Source organism: Hippocampus zosterae, chromosome 3 (assembly GCF_025434085.1).
Source record: "Hippocampus zosterae strain Florida chromosome 3, ASM2543408v3, whole genome shotgun sequence".
NCBI classification, from domain to species: Eukaryota; Metazoa; Chordata; class Actinopteri; order Syngnathiformes; family Syngnathidae; genus Hippocampus; species Hippocampus zosterae.
Window position 1 is genome coordinate 16639035 of NC_067453.1, and position 16792 is coordinate 16655826.

Below are 16792 nucleotides of genomic sequence, written 5' to 3' on the forward strand. Positions count from 1 at the left end.
CTGCGCTTTAAAGAAGCAACATTTGGTTTTGCCGGTGGCGGTCCACCAAATTGTAATGGAGACATCCTGAATTCTTTAAAAAAAAGAAAAATTAATTAGTTTAGTGTGGAAGGTGTCAAACTCAGGGCCCGGGGTCCAGATTCGGCAGGCCCCATCATTTTATGTGGCCCGCGAAAGCAAATAATGTTGTGTGTCAATTTGCACGATCTTTGCTGAAATCTGCAACCATAATGTCAAACCGTTATGTGGAATACATTACGTTGAGATTTCACAATAATTTTGTTACCCTGGTTACACTCACTCAAACAATAAGAGATCAAACTATTGTAGTTGACTTCAATGATTTCCAAACTGGTACTCCATTAATTTGTTGTTTGCACGTAATAAGGCGATGAGACAATTCAACATTTTCGTGGTGTCACTGTCATAACGGCCCTCCGAGGGAAGACGTTAACTCCCACGACAAAAATTAGATTGACACCCTCTGGTGTAGCGGATCCATGCATGTGATGACACAATGGCAAACAAAAACATGTAGAACTTCGTCAAACATCTTGAGTATGTGCTGCACATCACAATATAGTGCTTCAACCACTTTAGCTCTGTTTACCTTTTTACTGTAACATGATGATATTTTCCGTACAGTCAAGCAGCCAAATCTGAGCTGGAAATCCAATGTGGGGCTGGGTTATGTAAATTAGCCAGGCTGTTACAACACAATCCGGTAAAAATCAGAAAGGCTTCTCTCACAAGCACGTTTTTACAACGAGACAGCTCGCAAAAAATGTACTTGGTTGTTTATTTTCAAAATGTTCGCTCCAGAGAACCAACCATTTGTATACAAACAATTAAAAAGTCAGTTTACTATAATACGGCTTGAATTGGTTAATTTGGTGTCGCAACCACTATTCACCCCATCATTAGCTAACGTACTAGCTGTTATTCAGAAGCCTAATACTGCTAGTTTAGCCATAACTTTAACATCCATTTAAATGTTTACGTCCCCAACATGACGTGGGCAAGGCAAATGGCACACCGTGTGACAGCCAATGTTGCATAACAGAGCCAGATGGTTTTGCCTCAATGGCCCACCACGGTCCACGGAAGCGTTTGTGTACACGTTTGCTGCGTGGACCGATATAGAAGGATAAAGTTGTTATTAACGTCGGGATAAAGGATTGGTCTTCTCCTACTTCAGTGGTACCTGAGAAATGAATGTCCTAACTTTTTTTTTTAGATATGCGCCACTTGGCCAATTTTTTTGCTTTGACTTGCGAGAATTTTTTTTTTGATATGAGCATTATCTGGTAGTCAACTCATCTCATTCATAACGAGCAGCTATTTGGTAAACAGTAAAAATATTTTACTACTAATACTTTAGTTTACTGTGTCACTTACAGTCGATGTGAAAGTCTTCTTCATTTGTGATTTCATGACTGTGTTCTACTGCCTCCTGGTGGCCAAAGCATGCACACCAGAGAGAATTATTTCCATTATTCGAACTTATGTCTCTTAATTATTCATATTTAAGCATACTCACGGAAGCATACCCCCCCACCACTCCCCGCCAGAAAAACCCAAAACATTTCAGTAAATGTCACGGTTTTACACTAATGTGCTATCATTGCGCTTTGTTGGGTGGAAGAAATATGAATTGTTTGCCATTTAAATCAGTAATACGAATGCAAATGGGAACATTGTCACCCTAAAGTAGACAAAAAGACCCCATTAGGAACATGTGAGCACATGCGGAAGGATGTCCACTGGCTAAGGTCTGCGGATTCATATCATCATGCAACAGCCAAAAAGGAAGCCTTTGTAACTGCATAGTGTCTACAGTGTTACATACGATACCAAATACTTGTATGCTATGCTTCCTGGACAATGTAAAGAGAGTGTGAGTGATGTCAAACCTGAGTGCAACTACTACTCACTCTCTTTAAAGTGTTTTCATTAGGCTAATGTGGGTATGAACCACAGTGATGGATGCAAAGTGGGGTTTAGTGGTGTGTGTGGGCTCGAGAGTGGGGCTAGGGTGTATCTGTGGACAGTTGGGAGGAGAGGGCTGGGGTCGCATGCTCAAATGGGAAAAAGCCACCGGAGAAGAGGAAGTTGACACAGTTGGACTGTTTGAATCAGCATGCACTCTCTTCGGACGAAGGATGGGCATTGGAAAATAATTTCAATCTGAGAATATGCATTTTAGAAAGCAGTTGAAGGAATGATCATTGTTATTGCAGTAACAGATTTTAAAGTCAAACAAATGGAAGAATGCTGCGACTGAATTTCAGAGCAAAAAGACCTCACTCAAAAGTAAAGTATCAAACATGTGCTGTTTACCATTGATCACCTTGTAAAAGTATCCGAGTGACAAGTCACAGTCCGCTCAAGTAGAACAGCTAATTCTGGGTATCCAGACTGCGTTTACTTCCCAACAATCTGTCATGTAAGTATACAAAATATTGCCGTTTTTATAACCAAATCTAAAACTTGGCCGACCAAACGTCACTCAATTACTGTTTTGATTTCAATAGCAGCCCATTGAGGCACTCTGTCAATTTCTGCCAAATAGTGAAATCCTGCTCTGGAAACAAAAAAAAAAAACATGTCGAAAAGATAGGATGATCCATCTAATTCCTCGTAATCGGTGATCATTCTCACTTGCTTGCAGAAGTAAGATGCCCATACTGTCAGCTTCGCTAAAACAACTCGCAGTGATTCAAACAGGGCAGCGGATGTACTCACTAAATGGCGCACACGGAGGGGTGACACGTGGAGGATAGTGGCAAGGGTTGAAAAGAACAGTATGCTGTTTACCTTCTACGTCATTACAGTCAAAGTCTTGAGTGAGGCATGGATGGAGACAAAAAGCACACACACACACACACACACACACACACACACACACACACACACACACACACACACACACACACACAGATACAGACAGATGAAAAGTCGAGCTATTGCAGCTCTGTGTAAAGCAGAAACAAAATAAATGCAATATTTATGACAAAAATGAAGCACAACATGAGGCAGAAAAATGTAGCCATAGCATTACGCTGTTTGGGAACAATCACAATTTTCTTCACTTTTTGCAGTCCTGGCACTGATGATTTCGAAATGGCAAATAGGACAGTACCATTTGAACTCCAGGGGTGACATTTCACATTCTTGAATGATAGGTTGATGCCGTTTGCATGCCCCCACCCCAAAAGAATCTCCTCACAGGGCGTGCTGGAGTCTATCCCAGCTGTCTTCGAGCAATTGGCATGGACACCCTGGACTGATTGCCAGCAAGTCGCAGGGCACACAGACACAAACAACAATTCTTGCTCACAATCACACCTGGGGAAAATTTTGAGTATTCCATTAACATGCCATGCATGTTTTTGGAATGTGGGAGGAAACTGGAGTGCCCAGAGAAAACCCACCCACGCAGGCATGGGGAGAAGATGCAAATCAAACTCTGCACCTGTGCACTGTGTTAATTGAATTTTAAACACCTCGACAAATTTGTGCCCCTTTCCTCAGACTGAAAATCGTGCAAATATAGCACTCCACGAGTTTATATGAGAAATGGTATTCCCTAATCCCTCTGTGAAAGCAGTTTCACTGTCCAGAATCAAAAATATGCGACTGGTGCATCCAAACATGCCCCCCCCCTCTAAAACCCATAAACAATACAAAGTGCAACAGAGAAAAAAAATGAAAACAATTTCCCCTGCCCTTGAATAAAAAAATATGGTACGGTCCTGCCGTCTTCCATCTATTGGTTGCAAACAGTACAAATACAACCCTCCATGATTTTTCTCCAATTTTGTTCAAGAAACATTTGATTCCACCCCGGAATTGAAAAATGGTACAGTCTTCCTGGCTCACATTTGTCCCATGGAAACATTGACATTGACACAGATTAACCAACAAAACCCGAAAATGAAACTCCAGGTGATGTCGTTTGAGGAACTTATTCTGAACGAAAGAACAGGATATCCCAGTCCAGAATGAATAATAGTCCAGTCATGTTGTAATGCAGCAGCTGTATGCCAAGAATCAGAATGGGCAAAAACAAATACAACATTTCACATCTTATTTTTGACTTTTTCCCTTCCCACCCCTGAAGGCAAATGGGAAAGTTCTGCTGCCTTACATCTGTTGCATGATAACATACAAATTGCTTTGAGAAGCAGCTCTGCTTTAGTGAAGGTCTTCCCTCTCCACGCGTACACATACAACCACAAAACAAACAGCATAGCAGTACAGGTGTGCCTCAAAATTGTCCAATTTTACTTCATGCGTCCAAAAATGATTTATTTCATACAAATGATTTCGAGTGAATGATTGAACTTTATTTTGAAAATGGAGTAAAAAATATACCTTCCCCATACAGAAACACTATGACTTGCTGGTCAGAAAAATTCAGGAAAAAGTTACAATGTGTTCATGTAGCCATGCCAGCGACGTACACTGACAGGCAGAGCAAATAAATACTCGACCATTACTTGGCAGTTAACCTGTGTCTCAACATTTTATAATATTATTGTTTGTTGTTGCACTGTCGTATTTTCCCCAATGTAAAATAAGTGCCTTTTGTCTCATGACAACAAATGTTGGAAAACAGCAGGTGAGGCCATCTTACCTTTGACCCTCTCTCCTCGATTGAGTTGAATCTCCCCCTCTCCCTGCGGCGTGTACGGCTTTACGACGATGAAGGTGCGACCCGGGACGGCGCTGTAGAGTTTCCGCTTGGGCCCGCGGGCGCCCATCAGCGTCGGCGGCGTGTGATGAGGCGGGCTCGGGTCCCGTTGCACCGAGCCGGGGCTGTAAACAAACACATAGGTCACCGTGGTGATCCCGGGCAGCTGGTAGCCGAAGCCCGTGGTCACGGACATGATGGTCCGCGGGGCCGCCGGAGGTTGACGGCCCCTGGTCTTCGCGGCGGACAGGGAGAGATTCATGAAAGGTTTGCGTTGAAATGATAGCCGTCAACGTGTGATAGATCCCGTTGGAATCCCCTCTGAGTCATCCTGAGTTGGCAGAAGCCCCCTACGGAGAGGAGGGATGCGTATCTCCCCGCTGGGATGGGATGATGGATCCCTACACTTTTGGATCCCTCCTGTCTAGGGGGGAGCGTGGATTTCTGCTGCCCTTCTCCTCGTGAGTCCCTCCGCCTTCCTTCCTTCCTTCCCCCTCCTCCTCTCCTTCCACCGCTCACACACATACATGCGCTCACACACACTCTGCCAATCCTGCTGCTACTACTGCCGCCGGCGCTGTTGTTGGGTTGCCTCCCTTTCCTTTGACAGCCCGCACGAGCCCCTCTATGAGCACGCGAGACTTACGCACACAGGAAAGGCGGCGGGGGTTTAGGTGAAAAGCTTGAGCCCATTTGGTTGAACTGTTGCTCCACCCCTCATTCCTCGCCGCCAGTATATCCTCACACGCACGGGGAAAGCTGGCGAATTACAGCGGTGGCAGAGCTCCACCTATAGTTTTCATTCATTCCTCCTCCGTCGCCAAAATCCCAACCACGTGCCCTTGGCATACTCGGCATCCCGCTCCTCCTCCTGCTCTCACGTCTCCTTTCGGGCATTTAATACCATTCTAGATACACATCTAAAGCTCTGTAAGCTATTGAATTTAAAATGCAATTGAAAATAACAACAAGCAGGTTTCTTCCAGGCTCAAATTGAGGCACAGGTGGCACAACTGTCATATGCCACCACCCGCAGCTCTGTTTAAGGATTTACAAGTGTTCTGTTCTAAAAATACTCACTTATTATGAGACTTACCCCAAAAGTGAAAATTATAAGATGCAATGTTCATTTAACTTCTTTCTAAACTTGAAAGACAATGTTAAAATCTTTCCCAAAAATGCACCGAGGGAATTAATAAATGTTTTACGACGGCCTAAGTTTGAAGAGAGTATTTATTCACTTATCACGATGCATAGTTTTGGTGGTTAACTCCAGGTTATAGTTGCAAAGCTGTTCAAAAAATTAGTTGAATGGGTGTGTTTTCAAAGAGCTTCGTTTAAGACCATTCATTATTATCCTTCAATTGCGAGGAAACAATATTTTGCACCATTGTGGAGGCTCCTCTGGATAATCTATTCCAGAGCATTCCATTCAATAGAAAAACAACATCGTATAAAATAATAACCAAGTGGAATACATATAGTAATTCCTTGCACATTTCCCACAAACTGTGCAATAAATGTTCTTGTTTGAGTGCGGAATAATGAAGCCACAAAGTTTGCCGAAATTCCATTTCTATTTTGTGGCTCATTAAGCACAGTCAATGACATTAGTAATGTCTTAAGTAAATACGATATTAGCCGTGTGACTTCAAGGAAATGGAGGAGAATAAAAACAAGCTCTTTCTGATTGTGGTTGTGCTGCGCAGCATTGTGCTAATGCAAGGTGCTTGGAGAATTTAGTCAAAAAGGGGTCAAAAAACATGACGCTCGCATGTGGAGGTCTTTTGATCACAATGTTGTGAAGCTTCATTTGTCTCTCATGAGTAGTCAATTAGTTTCAAACATAGGTGTCAAACTCAAGGCCTGCGAGCCAAATCCGGCCCACCGCATAATTTTATGTGGCATGTCGCCTCAATTATGGCATGCAAGCATTGCTCCATAAATAAAGCACTGAGTGTTGCATTGTTGTATTTTTTATTTATTTTATTTACTATGAACGATGGTGAAATTATTTTACTTCTATGGGAATTGAGAATTTTACCTCACACATTGTCTGTACAGTTAATAAAGGTGTTTAAAGTCCATTATTACCTATTGGAAACTTGTTTTAAAGTCCAGGTTATTTTTGTTCAAAAATATTCTCATGGGAACTGGCCCTTTAGTATTTGTAAGCAAGACTGATATTGATTCTGATCAATACAGTATACAGTATTGCGCTGATGTATTTCGAGCACGCCCGTCTCCCTTTTGTCAGTGTGTTGGCCCCATCAATTTTATCACTCATGTTATAGCTTTCATTTAACTGATTGCTCCCTTCCGTCTAGACTCTACTCTTCTTATCAATGGCTTGCGCCCCCTCACCCACACCAACTCTTCTCTCTCCATCGCCATCTACAAGCAACAACAGTTTGCTGACGGCTTTCCAATTACAGTGGGGGCTGATGGTAGCGGGGGACCGATGGGGACGACTGCCGCATGTTGATGTTTGGACCCTGGCGTCAGAACAAGACCAGGCGGAGAGGTGAGGCAAGAGGCAGGGGACACGACATTGTACAAAGTGACAAGGCAGCCTTGAGAAGTGAATCGGTTGACGAGTGCTTCTTTTCATCCTTCTGCCATTCGTGTGATGTCCGACTTGTGCATTATGAAAGGCAACAGGGTAACAGGTATCATGTTTGAACATATTAACATGACAGCGTTTGCAGTGATGCTATACTATCTGTACTTAACGACATGGAGGGTGTGAAGCAGGGAAAATCAAAAGCAATGATGCAACCATGAGAGAAGCACAATTCAATTTGATTGATATTTCACATTCATGCACTACTCAATATATTAATCAAATCAGTTCTATTACTTTCACCAGAGTTGTTTTTTATACAATGTCTACAGTGATCAAAATGTACTTAGAAATGTGCCATTTCAGTTCATTTTGTACTATTACTTCATACTGTTTTTATTTTAATTTTGCCTGAATTGTTATTCAATTTTTACGCAGGAATTTATGACAGATGCTTGCACTTTACACTTAGAATGTAATTAAAATTTGTATAATTGTACTAAAATGTGCCTCAACAGTAAATTAAGGTTAAATGGAGGTGATGGAGTGTTGCAAAGGTACTAACAGTGGTTTGTTTACTAAAAACAACAACAACAACAGATGCGTGAGAAGCATATTCCATCTTTACTCTGTTGACTGCTGCTTTTCTTCCCTTTCACATATTTCCTTTCTTGGAAAGGAACAATAGAAGCTGCAGGATCCATTATGTGCTCACACAAGTTGCAGATCCGTTTCTTACAAACAACAACCAGCCTGGCCTCAGTAACAATGGCAAAGTCATTGAACAGCGATGCATCAAGTCAAATGCAATGCAACTGCATATATTAAATGATTGCAATCAGCATCCATGTAAATTGCAAGGCGAGGAACGTCAAGATTTAGGCATCGTCTGGTGCACATATTAACTCTATACCAGGAGTGCTCTGGCCTGATCCTCGAGGGCCGCTGTGCAGCCTGTTTAGATGCCGCCCTCCTCCGACAGACCTTCTTCAAATGATTAGGATCATTATCAGGCTTCTGCAAAGCATGCTGATGAGCTGAACATTTGAATCAGGTGTGTTGGAGGAGCAAGACATTTAAAACAGGATGGAGATGGGCTCTTAAGGACCGTACTTGGGCACCGCTGCTCTTCACGGTGGTGTAATAGACCCGATGCTGGTAGTTCGGCAGACGAGCACAGGCCCGCAGATCAGAGAGAGGGCTGCGCCACTGTGTGAGTGGTTATCGACATCTTCAATCAAGGCTAATCAAAGCGGCTTATTTCATTCCATTCAAATGCAGTGCGCTAATTGTGCACGAGTGTCTCGATATGGTGGGCCCTCAAGTGAGCACTGGGAGCCCACCTCTCAGTCCTATTTGTTTGTGTGCCTCCACTCCCACCAGAGTTGAGCTACCCCATGGTATGGTTTTAGAAAACGAATTCAGACAGTTTTCATAACTGCTATTCATATATTTATGGATGAAATATTCACGTATAGACCTGCCCCAGTGTTAGAGATGGTCTCATGGCAAAGGCTTGGATTGGCTTTCTGCCACCCAATCATCATGACCACACATATCTCCAAGACACTCCTTCAACACCGCCGACCTACCCGGCATGGCGGAAAACCAGTCTGCCATCAGAATCATGCCTGGAATAACTTGTAAATTGTGTGATTCCCAAGTTCGGTATAGGTACCGGTCTCGTGTCGAGTAGATGACTATATACTGCTTGAGCTCTGTCCCATTTCCGCACAAATAGATGCAGTTCACTGCACAGCGAAAGTTGTTCTTAGTTAGTACAACCCAGATTTACACCACCACTAAGCCGATAACGCTAATGTCTGCCTGTCAAGCATGCCGTGGCCATGACCAAAGAACCTCCTTTGCCATTTTGGCCTTGGAAGCGCTTCAGAATTGACTTAACAATTACAAATAAATGACTCCTATCACATGTGAAGGATAATGCACTTGATTGGATCTGCGAAGCCCAAGGCAAGTTAACACGCAGATAACGAGACAATATAGCCTCCCCAGCGCAAGCGGCTGCGACCCAAAGTTGAATGTGAAAATGTCACGAGATGGCATTCACGTGGATGTTTTTCAGAGTTAACAGCATCATTGTTTGAGCCGACTGCTTTCAAATGTGGCAGAAGTACTCATGGCTCTGTACTCAATTAAAGTACAGATACTTCTACATCTATTAAGGCAGAGGTGCTGTGACTCTTCAAGCTGTTTACTGCCACTCTACTTGAATTATAGGTATGTTATATGTTATGTTGTTTATTGAAACAAGTCACTGATTATTTTGTTTGTGTACATTTTTTGTTCCATTATTATTATACAGTGCACTCCGCTTAATAGAACACCATTGGGCCGAAGCGCTTCTGTTCTACTAAGCGGAGTTTCTATTAACCGGAGACACTTTATTAGGTACACCTTCAGACACGTCGACGACCAAGTTATGCACGCAGAAAAACCCCTGCTGACGAGTTAGAAGAGATATTTCGACTGTGGACGTCCATATCTTTAATCAAACAACAAAACAACAACTTTAATCAACTTCAGTCAAACATCTCAAATCACGAGAAAAATTTCGTTACTTTTGTCTGGAAACAGGAGTCCGTAATTTTGCGGTTGACTTCCCTCTCAATGCGCTGGATAAGAGGGAAGTCCTGGAAACCGCGGGCGTACCTTCTGAGAATCCGGCAATGGATCGTGTCGTCTGAGTATGTCCTTCTTATCCGCAGGTGATAGCCCTCGTCTCTTGAATGAAGTTGAAGCCATTGTGACGTGCGTGTGTCTATGTGTGGAGTGACGTGTGCTACCTGTTACTGTATACGGCTAGAACTACCGCGTTTTATCGCGATAGTGGTACAGTATCGCGATAGCTACACTTCGAAACCACTAGTTTACAATGTTCATTGCTTACGGCCTGTTCTATTAAGCGGAGATCTGTTCTACTAAGCGGAGTATCTTTATAGGAAATTGCATTAGGCAAATCCGTTCCAGAGCCTTTTGCTCTATTAAGCGGATTACTCTATTAACCGGTGTTCTATTAAGCGGAGTGCACTGTATATGTATATATAAGATAAGATAAGATATCCTTTATTTGTCCCACAATGGGGAAATTTACAGCCTCCAGCAGCAAGAATGTATGTAGAAAGAAGAAGAGAAAAAAAAACAACAACAACAAACATCTTTCAATTAAATACAATATGAACACAAATGGATAAATCGCAGTACTATTTACAATTTACCTTCACATCATTTAATTATTATTATTATTATGATTGTTATTTTTTATTCATCAGCCTGACAGCAGTCGGTAGGAACGAGCGTCGGTATCTCTCCTTCTTGCAGCGCGGGTGTAACAGTCTCTGGCTGAAGGAGCTACCAAGTGCTGTCAGGGCAGGCTGGAGGGGGTGGGAGGGACTGGCCATCATAGCTTTTAGCTTAGTTAGCATCCTTCTGTTGCCCACCTCCTCCAGAGTGTCAAGGGAGCAACCCAGGACAGAACTGGCCTTCCTGACCAGTCGCTCCAGTCTCTTTCTGGATATATATATATATATATATATACAGTATATATATATATATATATATTTTTTTAAATCCTCATCTCACCCCTCGGGTGGTGTCCGTCCCTCATTCAGCTCGGGTCCTCTACCAGAGGCCAGGAAGCTTGAGGGTTCTGCGCAGTATCCTTGCTGTTCCCAGCACTGCACATTTCTGGACTGAGATGTCCGATGTTGTTCCAGGGATCTGTTGCAACCACTCATCTAGTTTGGGGGTCACTGCCCCGAGTGCTCCGACCACCACAGGCACGACTGTCACCTTTACCTTCCAGGTTCTCTCCAGCTCCTCTCTGAGCCCTTGGTATTTCTCGATATATATATATATATATATATATATATATATATATATATATATATATATATATATATATATATATATATATATATATATATATATAACTTTTGTGTTTGACAATCTTTTTTATTATTTTTTTAAGAACATACTGTATTTGTTATTTATTCCAGTTGCTCTGGCTTCTCTCTCTCTCTGTGTCTCTCTCAGGCCATTAAAAGGAAAAGGCTTATGCGCACTGTGACAAGGCAACGAAAATCAAGGCCAAGGAACGACAAATATAGAGCAAAGAGATATTTCAAGACACTTTTGTATTTATTAGGTACCTTTGATATTTTAACCTGTCCAATTTGATGAACTGTAGGCTAAATGTATGCCTGTAGGCATAAAGAGAAGGCAGTTTGGGAAATGCGATCCGTTACGACCTTCAGTTTGTCTCCTCATAGAAACTAATGCAAATAATAAATAATTTGTTCAAGGTTCAATCTGTCCTTCACATAAAACATGTATTAACTATATTAAGTCACCTTCATTAACTGCCGCCTAATTGTTACAACAACACAAAAAAGGTAATAATAAAACAGCGCAAAGGCATATTGCAAAGGTCAAGCAAGTGTTTAAAAAAAAGAAGCTGACTGCTTTTGACATTAAAACTTAAAACCAAAAGGAGCAAATATTACAAAATTGACTGTGCAGACTGTTTTTCATGTAAGATTTGCACTCAAATTAACAGTTGAGTTAAATTTTGTTAATCCTTTCATGCACCAATAATGATAACCTGTCATTTGATAACATGATAAGCTGACCACTGTAGTAACCACCGTCCCTGAAAGGGTTCACCATATCAACAAAACATCAAGCATAACTTTCATTATTTAATTAAAAAAAAAAATTAAATACAAACGGCCAATAAAAAAGCTAAAAACATATCCAAACCTTGTCATGCAAGGTCTGCTTTGAAATTCTTTGAAATTAATTTACAACACACTGAAATCAAGCAAGCAATAATGTATTGTTTACATTTTATAGTTATTTTGAAAACAGCTTTCTGTTAAAGGTGCTAAGGCATTTTCAAGATGTTGGGGTGGCAAGGCCCTGTATTCCACTAGACTAGGGCCACCTCTGCACTTAGCGGCAACCAAATACCATCTCCTGATTCAGAACCACAACAACAGCAACCTGTATTAAGCTCAATGCTTTTAAAGCGGTTACTTGAGGATCATGAATGTTCATTAATCAGACCTTGCCACAGAACCAAAGTGGAAGAAACAACTTTTGGTTCTAAAATTATCTTTATTCACCTCAGTATTTTGAAGAAAAAATGTGTTCTAATTGTAGTTGTTACGAGTTGATTTGCATCTTTGCATCGAAAGCAACTTATTCATAGAAAACCACCTACAATGTGTGTGTGTGTGTGTGTGTGTGTTTGTGTGTGAGTGTCTGTGACAAACACGCAGGTCAACCATCCGATCCAAACGGAGTTAAAACAGATGGCCAGTAAATGAGACTGTCGTATTATTGAGGGAAATTTTTCAAGGGTATGCTCGTGGGCTGTAAAAAGCGGATGAGCAAGGTAAAAGCGCACAAGGAACAAAGTCTTAACTCTGCATATCAAGGAGGCCAATTAGGCCAAGATGTGGCTAAAATGACAAGCTCGAACAAATCCGGCGTGAGTAGTTTATCTCATCCACATCCACACCCATACCAACACACACTTCTCCCGTTTTAGAGTGAAAAGTAAGCATTACAGACCTGAGTCTTCCCCTATGTCCATGGGGGTAGCCGTGGCTGTGGGAGCGTCTGGGTACCGGCCTGTCGTCATCGTGAGAGTGATGCAGAGAAGGCGACCGGGAATGAGATGACCTGGAACTGCCCGTGCTCTGGAGGCTGCTGTCGGGGAAGTCGCCATGACGACTCTGGAAATCACAGCAAAGGAGTGCATATTCATTTCAGATCATTTTAGATGTTTAGGTGTGTTGGAGGAGGGAAACATCTAAAACATGCAGGAGCTCTTGAGGCCCAAAACCATATTCACCAGACTACTCTTTTGCGAAGATCATATATTTGGAGTTATTACTATTCATTCATTCATTCATTCATCTTCCGAACCGCTTGATCCTCACTAGGGTCGCGGGGGGTGCTGGAGTCTATACCAGCTGTCTCCGGGCAGTAGGCGGGGGACACCCTGAATCGGTTGCCAGCCAATCGCAGGGCACACAGAGACGAACAACCATCCACGCTCACACTCACACCTAGGGACAATTTAGAGTGTTCAATCAGCCTGCCACGCATGTTTTTGGAATGTGGGAGGAAACCGGAGCACCCGGAGAAAACCCACGCAGGCCCGGGGAGAACATGCAAACTCCACACAGGGAGGCCGGAGCTGGAATCGAACCCGGTACCTCTGCACTGTGAAGCCCACGTGCTAACCACTGGACTACCGGGCCGCCAGAGTTATTACTAATTAACACCAATTTATATTTAGCAAGTGTGATTTGGATTCCATAGAAATCAGACAGTATGTACGTTTTCCAAAGCCAGATCAACTAAGGGGGAGAAAGAGTAGATGACTGTGTCCTCCACGTACAGGTGAACATTGAAATCGTGAAAGGGGAACTGAAGTCATACAGCCATTTTCTTTTCACTCCTATGAGCCCCCACTATTCTGGACACCATATTCTGATTAGTGCTGTGTTGGTGGACTAAGAACAAAGCACATTAACCAGTTTTCATCGATGTCTGGGGCTGCCATTTTGCGTTAAACTGACATTTGCTGTCTCAATGCGAACATCATGGCTCGCCTGTTTTCTGGGTTTGGTCACGAGAGCACTTTAGTGTCAGTTTCAAAAACAACGATCAATCTCCGAGTTCACTTCATCCGACATCTTTCTCTTAACACTATTGGGTCAGCTCATTTTGTGTGTGTGTGTGTGTGGGGGGGGGGGGGGGGGGACAGCTTGACACTGTCTTACCTCCCCAAGGCTTCCCCCCTGATACTGGCCAAAAGCAGGCAGGCTCCGCAGCGACGGCACGGGGGAGTGGCCCTGCTGGTGGCCGCGGGACTCTCGAGGAATCTGCCGGAGGGCGTGGACGCTGTCATTGCCGTTGATGTTGTTGTCACTTGCTGAGCGTAGCAGCGAGCGGGGGGACGGTGTGGGGCCAGTCACCCGGCGACGGTTGGCGTAGGAGGGCGTCTCCCGGAAAGGCACTGATGACATCGATGACATAAAATTTGAGATGGTCCATTTTATTCTTTTCAAAGCAATTCAAATTGTGTTCCATAATGCCCATATCTAAAATCACTAATACAGTGGCAATTAATACGGGATATTACGGGACACTATGTGATGTAATGGGACATGATCCGACACAATGGGGAATCTATGGCACACTCTGGGAAAAGAAACATTGTCAGAAAGTATGGGAGAAAATGTGTCATGATGAGACGTAATAGGTTACTGGTAGGACAAAATGGGACAAAGGGGGACCCAATAGGACATAATGGGGCATGATGTAACACCATTGGGAGCCTAGGTGACAAAACGGGTCAAAATTGAGGACTTTATGGGACACAGTAGGGAAAATTATGGGAGACGATTGTACAAAATGGGACATAATGAGACACTGTGGTACAAAATGGCATGCAAGAGAGGATATCACAGGAAAAACTTGGCCGTGTATGTATGGCGTTGGGGATCTTAAGAGACACACTAAGCCAAAAGGAGGCATAATGGGATTATTTAGATGTTACAACATATAGTTTAGTGTCCCAAAGTTAATACGGACCATTTCAATGTTGTACCATTCATTGTATTCACGCCTTGATTAAGATAAATCAATGTTCCATTTTGTCACATTGAAAAAAAAATGTGATTGTGTTTTAGAGGTTCCACTGCAACTGATACGAATTGAGTGAAATTGAAGCTATTTGAAAGATCTGTTACAGAATGTGCAAGACTGTATGCTGCCTTACATGAACAAAAAAATTGTTGTGTTGTACAGTGTATACCGTCTGTGCATATGTACACTAGATGGCAGAGTTTTCCTGCATGTAGCAGTTTAGTTCAGCAAGGGGTTGGTGGGGGATCTGATAACTCCCCTCCCCTCCCCCACCAAAAACTTCTCTGCATCTCTTTAATCTCACGTTCTTCATCTTCCCTGCTTTTTACTCCATGTCCCTTTGTATCTCCCCGCCGTGACATATTTCTTTCTGAAGCATTCACAGCCTTAAAACCTGGAGGAATGATTGGCAAAATACGAGTCACTCACCGACATCTGATGCTTTGTGGACCTTTATAATTTCAGCCAGATCAAAGTTCCCTGCTATAATAGCCACCTGGAGGATGACGACGGACATTTTATGAAGCATAACGTTGAGCTCAACAGAGAATAACATTCATTGCAGTGCTCAAATTTGATTATTTAGCAGGGTGCACACATTCTGCTAATTGCTCGGTATGACTCCATGTACAGCACTTTGTATGCAGCGATGGCTGTTTGAAAGTGCTCTATAAATACTGTTGACTGATCCTGTGGTGTGTAATAAGACTGATTATTGAAATTTGGCCCAATTGTTAGTATGTGTGTCCTGTGCTTGAAGTCGCTATCCTAAATATTGAAGAAGTTGAACATTAAACATTGCTGGTTGTTTTCTGAGCAGATCAGGGAGGACAAAAACAATCACTTAATATACTGCCCACCACAAGATAATTGACAAGATATATTCGAGAATTGTGCCTCTGCTGATTTTGACCTAAGGGGAGGGACAATATTCATATTTGGCCCAATTTCCAGGATGTGCATATCTCACTTCCGGTCATTTTATCCTAAATATTGCACGGGTTTTACATTTATGATCAATAGATGGTTTCTAGACCAGTGGGAAATGGAGGAGGAAATTGCTTAAATTTGGCCCAATTGTCGGGGTGTATGTACCCCGCTTCATGTTGCTTTATCGTAAATATTGAACAAGTTTAACATTAAAGATTGCTGACCATGTTCTCAGCTTATTAGAGGGGTGAGAAAAAAATCCCTCTTCACCAACCCCACACCACAGAATAAGTTTCAGGATAGGATAATATCGACCAATGTCAAAGCTTTAAATGTTAAAAACCACAAATATGCATTTACCCCAATTAAGCTGAAGGGTCATACCTGAAAGGCAGTCTGGCTGTTATAATTCTTGATTTCCTTGTTGGCGCCCCGAAAGAGAAGAACCCGAGCACAGCTGTCCTGAATGACAATAAAGACATTTACGTGTTATGAGCTGCCACAATCGGGCGAACGGGCGCCATTTTCCCCCCAACTTTTAATTGGTCTGCCTATTAGACGGGTGTGGTGGAGGTCAGATGACTGTCTGTATGTGCAGACTTTTAAATGTCACCTTGTACAAATAGCACTAAAGTCTAGCTGGAGAGGGAGAGAAACACTCGAGATGAGAAGAGATCAATATACGAGATGTCGCGGAAACATAAAGTGAGCAGAAAAAGCCTCTGGGGATGTTTGAGCCAACATCATCATCCATGCTGCACTTGGCATTTGACGGAAAAATGACTATTTATTTGTTTGTGATCACAATATACTTTTTTTTTTCACAAAGACTCGACACGCAGCGTACACAACGTTAAGTCCACTAGCACAATCAGATGCTTTGCCAAATCGTTTTGGTCTTTTAAAGATGGCATACG

General features: G+C 42.6%; 2 protein-coding genes across 16 annotated transcripts in view; one reads left to right on the top strand and one right to left on the bottom strand.

Moving 5' to 3' along the window:
- The window catches only part of LOC127597330 (lithostathine-1-alpha-like), a 172012-nt gene that overhangs the window by 136411 nt on the left and 18809 nt on the right, over positions 1–16792 (top strand). The gene's annotated exons all lie outside the window — the stretch shown is intronic.
- The window catches only part of shank3a (SH3 and multiple ankyrin repeat domains 3a), a 209004-nt gene that overhangs the window by 58377 nt on the left and 133835 nt on the right, over positions 1–16792 (bottom strand). For 13 of the 15 annotated variants that reach the window (XR_007961621.1, XM_052060202.1, XM_052060200.1 and 10 more), the window contains 6 exons: positions 16260–16337; positions 15375–15441; positions 14078–14313; positions 12858–13021; positions 4640–4821; positions 2818–2841 (listed from right to left, as the gene is read on the bottom strand). Coding sequence is in view for 14 of the 15 variants with exons in the window: in XM_052060202.1 (XP_051916162.1) it covers positions 2818–2841; positions 4640–4821; positions 12858–13021; positions 14078–14313; positions 15375–15441; positions 16260–16337 (751 nt within the window). In the remaining variant the exon portion in view is untranslated. The remainder of the gene's footprint in view (positions 1–2817; positions 2842–4639; positions 4822–12857; positions 13022–14077; positions 14314–15374; positions 15442–16259; positions 16338–16792) is intronic. The other 2 variants (XM_052060201.1, XM_052060199.1) reach the window with 1 other exon arrangement.